This window comes from Protopterus annectens, chromosome 1.part1, assembly GCF_019279795.1.
Source record: "Protopterus annectens isolate FY-2018-M chromosome 1.part1, PAN1.0, whole genome shotgun sequence".
Taxonomy (NCBI): Eukaryota; Metazoa; Chordata; order Ceratodontiformes; family Protopteridae; genus Protopterus; species Protopterus annectens.
In genome coordinates, this window is record NC_056726.1 from 1,618,669,577 (window position 1) to 1,618,675,358 (window position 5,782).

Genomic DNA, 5,782 nt, shown 5'->3' on the forward strand with positions numbered 1-5,782 from the left:
AAAAGAGACAGACGCACCAACTAACCAGCATCAACCTTTTCAGCCCAAACTGCCTGCTCCGCGTGACCAGGCTAAAGGGTTAATTGATTGGCGCATGCCGACGGTCCCATGGGAAGCACAGCCTCAAACCTCCTTGTATGAAACCGCGCTGTCAATCAACTGAGGTTTCCACCTACTTTTCCCTTATAGGGAGAGGGCTTTCTCCATGGTGCTGACCGGCTTCGTTCAGCTTTAGTTTGTGCTAGTGAGCGCTAAGGGAAACAGCAATGACTGCAGCAGGGTAGAAGGCAGTAATCGAACAGTATGATGGAGATTTTTAAACCTGTTACCTTAATCCGTTGGATTTTACTGGCTTCAGTTGGAATGGGATCATTTGCTGAAGAAGGTAGGCATTTGCAAACTACCTTTATTTGATTGTTAAACCCCGTTTCCAACATGTGCTCACTTAGTATAAAGAAAAGTTCATTTATATGATTAAAGCTGTGACTGAAGGTTACGTAGTGTGAGGATATAGTATATTGCTTATATGTATTTGCACTTTGCATCCTAATCAAAGAAAGTTCGGTTGTGCTGGATGAGGTACATTCAAAGATCAAGGTTACAGCGTGTGGTTGGTTGCCTTTAACAAAAGAAAACGTATTTGTAGTTAAGCCTCTCTGAAGCTTTTCTTATACTTAAAATATGAATTCTGCCAGGTGCTTCCTTTGTCTATCTTTATGTCAATATTCTTGGATAAATGTTGATGCTGTAGTGCGTAAATATTAATCAAAACGGTACCTGATAAACCATACACTTTTCATTAACTAGAGCAAAATAATAGATGGGCAAACGAACAGTTTTGAAAAGTCTATAGTATATTTTAAATAATCGATTCACAGAGTTTTGAAGCTTGCTATGTGGAAGATAGATAGTGCCAATAGGTGGTCTTGGTCTCGGAATGGTGTTTAGGTTACAGCTACATCCAGAGTACAACACATGTCCCACAAAATGTACACAAATGAGATGACTGCTAGACAGAAAAAAAAAAAAACAAGACGGAAGTACCTTGGACAGAGATATATTTCAGGCTGAATGGACTACACTACGCCTTTTCTGTCTTATTTTCTTTTATCTTTTGAATGGCTCCTTAAGTAGTTACACTGGGTCTTTTTAAATCACATCTTCCGGTTTGTTGAAAAGTATGCACAGTTAATTTCTACTTCTGCATAACACGGCGGATGTCACATGTGGAGCTGTTTTTGACAAGGGGACATCTGAAAACTAAAATGTGTGACTTTTTAAGATTATGTTCAAACAGTGTAATTTTGGAGTTTTTGAAGTAATCAAACTGAGGAAGATATATAACTTGTCTATTCTAGCATGCAGTCCAGAAAAAGGCTTGATGACTTTGTATGTTTTAACAATCTTTGACGTACATTGGGTGTGCACTGGCCCATCCATAAAATCCTGACGGAAACTTCATTTGAAATTAAAATGGCATTGAATATTACCATTTTTGTATGTAGTCCCTGCTGGTGTCAATTTTGCGAAAATTATTATACTCTTTATATTTTAAGTGGGATTTTGTAATTAAAAAGGATTTAATACTGTTTACAAGTTCAATTGAAAATAGGTGCACATCTGCATGCAATTAACATCACTTATAACTGGACATAAGCTAGTAAAGTATATAATTAAATTCTGCTTTAAGTACAAAAATCACTTGTGAATCACCAGATCAAAGTACTTAAAGATCCTGCTGATAAGTTTATGTACTAAAATGTATTGATGATTAGCAGCTTAATTATTTTGAAGTTAATTGTAGCTCTCAGCAATACTATATGGAGTGACACTCAAGAGTATTTGGGGTCTAGGAATTTCTGTTTATTCATTGTAAACATACACAGTGAGTTATGGCTGAATCCAGGATTTAACTGTGATTTGCCCTGTAAAGTCCAGTTTACTGTGATAATAATATCCTTTGCAAAGAATAATCCCATTTGAAGTATGTGGTATAAATATGACATACATGCTTATCTGAATAGTATGAAGAAATCTGTAGCATGATTTCAAAATAATTTTACATGGACTGGTAATGGGCAACTTGATTCTGGTTCCAGTTCACTAGTATCTCTATTTAGTGGGATTCTATTTACAGTTTATTGAGTATTGATTCTAAATGATATAGGTATTAAGTGAATAACTATGTATACATGCAATTGTCACTGAATACTTGTTTTCATATTAACTGAACTAACTGAGAGGTACAAGGGCTAACGACTGTCAATTCATTGTATAATTCAAACAAGCAAACCAAAAATAAAAAGCATTAAGCATATAATAATAATAACCAATATTCTAGCCCTATAGCCATCTCTTTTCACATTGTACACATTCTTTAGACTAGGTGGTAGAGTAAGCTTAGACTCTATATCATGCCTATGATGCACTGATTAACTTATATTATGGTGAATGAGACTTCTGCTGTGGTGGTATGAATATAACATGTATTAAGTTCACCTGTGCTCCATATCAGTGTTTGCAATATTTTATAAATACGTTTTAATTTTACAGCTGTAAAAGTCTGTTATGGAAGATAAAGTCTGCAAGTATCAAAGTTGGTCATGTGTGACACCATATACCTGGTCAAATTAGGAATCCAATAACAGGCACATTTTTTATTATTATTTTTTAATAATATGCCCATTAATATGGCACAGTGAAACATATGATAAATGCAAAGATAGATACATATGACAAGGTGTTGCTGTTTCTATGTATTGGTCAAAGTTAAGAAAAACAAATATCACTCTTATAAGAAACAATGAATGAAAGACTGCAGCAACAGAAAGGCAGTATACCTTTAGATGGACAATGCTAAGTATGCAAAGCATGTATTATGCATTGTTGTAATTCATGCAGATGGCTACAATATCTGATCAACTTATGCGTAAGATGCTTCCAAAAATGATTATAATGAAAGCCAGAGCAGGAATTGAATATTTCTCCATTGGTCCACTCTGAAATCCTAAACATCATGGAGGAGAGAAAGAGAGACGTATTACTGTATTTTTCTATTTCTTGAGTATAGGTGAAAGGATAGAGCTTTCTATATATTTCATCCCTTGAAAGTCAATAATGTTGTTTCTCATTGAGATAATGTGCCATTCATGTCTATCAGTACCTAAAAGTATGCATCTATACCACATGCCACAGCGATGCAATGATTTATGGTTTTCTTATATAGCTATTATGTCAGTCCCATTCTGACCATTAAGTCTAATCAAATGGCATAATAGAAATGCTCTTCTGAAAATATTAATGGGCAATACACTTGCAAGAATAATGACATGTCACACTTGTATAAAGTATATTGATGATTCAATCAAGGATGTATACACTTATCTTATTATAGAACTCGGTATGAGGCTAGGTCTCAGACTTTAGTCAGATTTCACTTATGTCTGTACCCCTCTGTGTGTGTGCTTGTGTGTGTGTGTGTGTGTGTGTGTGTGTGTGTGTGTGTGTGTGTGTGTGTGTGTGTGTGTGTGTGTGTGTGTGTGTATATATCTATATCTATTTATATCTATATATATATATATATATATATATATATATATTTATATATACATGTGAGTGTGTGTGTGTCAGTCTCTTCCTTCTCAAATTTTCTCTAACTGTCTGTATTTATCTTTCTTTTTTTCCACTGTCTTAGTCTTTTCTATTTTTCGTATATCACTCAGTTTTCCCACCCTATTAGACAGTTATAGCTTTTAGATTTTCTTTTTCTTTCTTTATCTTTCTCAAAACACACATACACACGGATACATATACATATACACATATATATATATATATATATATATATATATATATATATGGGTCTACTTCTGTTAATCAAAAGCACATTTTTCTGAATAACAGAACTACGACCTCACTGCTGCGAAAGTGCACTTTTGCGAAGTATACCTTCGCAAATACCAGTTCACCAAACTGGACATTAAAAGAAAAGAAACACTGCAACACCAAAGCATGCTACCATGGGAATAAGGGAATATACCTCTTTCCCCACTGTAGTGCGTTCTCAGAGTTAGTATATATAAGTAGCGGGGGTGTGGGGGGAGTAGGGGGGGGCTTGCCCCCCTGCCAAAACCTGTTTTTAGTGTTGTTTTTTGTTTATGTTCAGTTCGGTGAACCTGTATTCACAAAATTGCACTTTTGGTTAAGTGCACTTTCACAGAATTGGGATCGTACTTCTGTTATTCGGAAAATCGTGCTTTCAATTAACAGAAGTAGACCTATATATATATATATATATATATATATATATATATATATATATATATATATATATATATATATATATATATATGTGTGTGTGTGTGTGTTTGTATGTCTATATTTGTGTGTGAACATCACACACTCCAAAATACACATGTGTACACAAGCTCATACATAGATAATCACATTATGAAAATGATAAACTGCAACCATTCCTTGCTTCAGTTGAAGAAAATGTATTGCGATTATCTAAGGAAATGGAGTTGAAATGCCCATTTAGTAATAAAATCTGCACCAGTTTCTTTTTTAAGTTATACCTCACTGCTAGCTCATTGTTCGCATTTTATTTAGTTATATAGTACAATGTATTGCTCTAAAAAAAAAAAATAGTCCTTAATTTTAGATTATTGTCAAACAAGGATTGCTATTAAAATGAGAGCAAAAGAAAAACATATTTCTGCGAATATATTGTATCAATATCTGTGTGTTATACAAAAATAGAACACAAAAGTCACAGTGAAACTGCAGTACTAGTATAAAGTGATATAGTGGGTTTTTGCAAATTAACAACTACATATGTTTTTTGAGTACACTATAAAGAAAAATAATGTATATATGGAATTTACATTTTCCTTTAGATAGATGTAATTTCAGGTTTTGGAGTTTTGCATGCAGTTATCTCAAACAGTAATTGTTGAAATGCTAAAATCAAGGAATAGGTAAAGCACACCCAGAATTTTGTTGAGATTCACAAAAAAAAGAAAGAAATGCTGAAGAAACCGTTAAAGCGATTAGGTGATATGCCTCATTAATTACTTGATTAACTAGTTTGTGTTTGATGCTTTGCTTATCTAATTCTTTGCTTACTTATTTTTTTCTCAGCTGGGGTCAGGTATCAAACTGTCTTTTAAAACTTTTTTTCCACAATAACCTAATACTAAATGATATGACTAACATTATACCTGGGCATTTAGGTTAGCCAGTTAACATGTTTTGAGAAGTTGTGATGAGTTTAGGCTATATGGCCAAATCCCATACAGTTATTGGAAGAAGATGCAAAATTCACAGAGACAGTAAACAGAGGTGACTGAATCCTCAAACAAAAGAGATGTGAGGTAGAAATTGTTACCCTTGATCTACTTTTATGAGTGTGTTTTGTGGTTTAATTGGCTTACTGGACTATTCATTATGCTAGTAACATACCCATGCATTTATTTAGTGTGCCTGTAACTGACCATATCATCTTATAGATACTTGTCTGTGAAACACTGTAACTGCTGTACTCTTAAATATTCCCACTGAAGCTTTCTTGGACTGACAATGTTTTTTTTTTTTTTTGAACACAAATAAATAATCAATAAACATCTCTTCCATTGAAATATTTATTTCAGTTACCCTCTTTTAATATTATACAAATTAGATTTTTGCAGTTGTTTGTATTAGGATTGTGCAAGCACATGTTAGAAGAACATGTAATTCCAAGCTTTTGAACTTTAATCATGAAACATGCTGCAAAACCACA

General features: G+C 33.7%; 1 protein-coding gene across 1 annotated transcript in view; it reads left to right on the forward strand.

Moving 5' to 3' along the window:
• The first annotated feature begins 267 nt into the window (after positions 1 to 267).
• Positions 268 to 5,782, forward strand: part of LOC122811637 (ephrin type-A receptor 7-like) — an 810,434-nt gene continuing 804,919 nt past the window's right edge. The window contains exon 1 of the mRNA XM_044083619.1: positions 268 to 385. Within this exon, the coding sequence (XP_043939554.1) occupies positions 304 to 385 (82 nt within the window). The 5' untranslated portion in view covers positions 268 to 303. The remainder of the gene's footprint in view (positions 386 to 5,782) is intronic.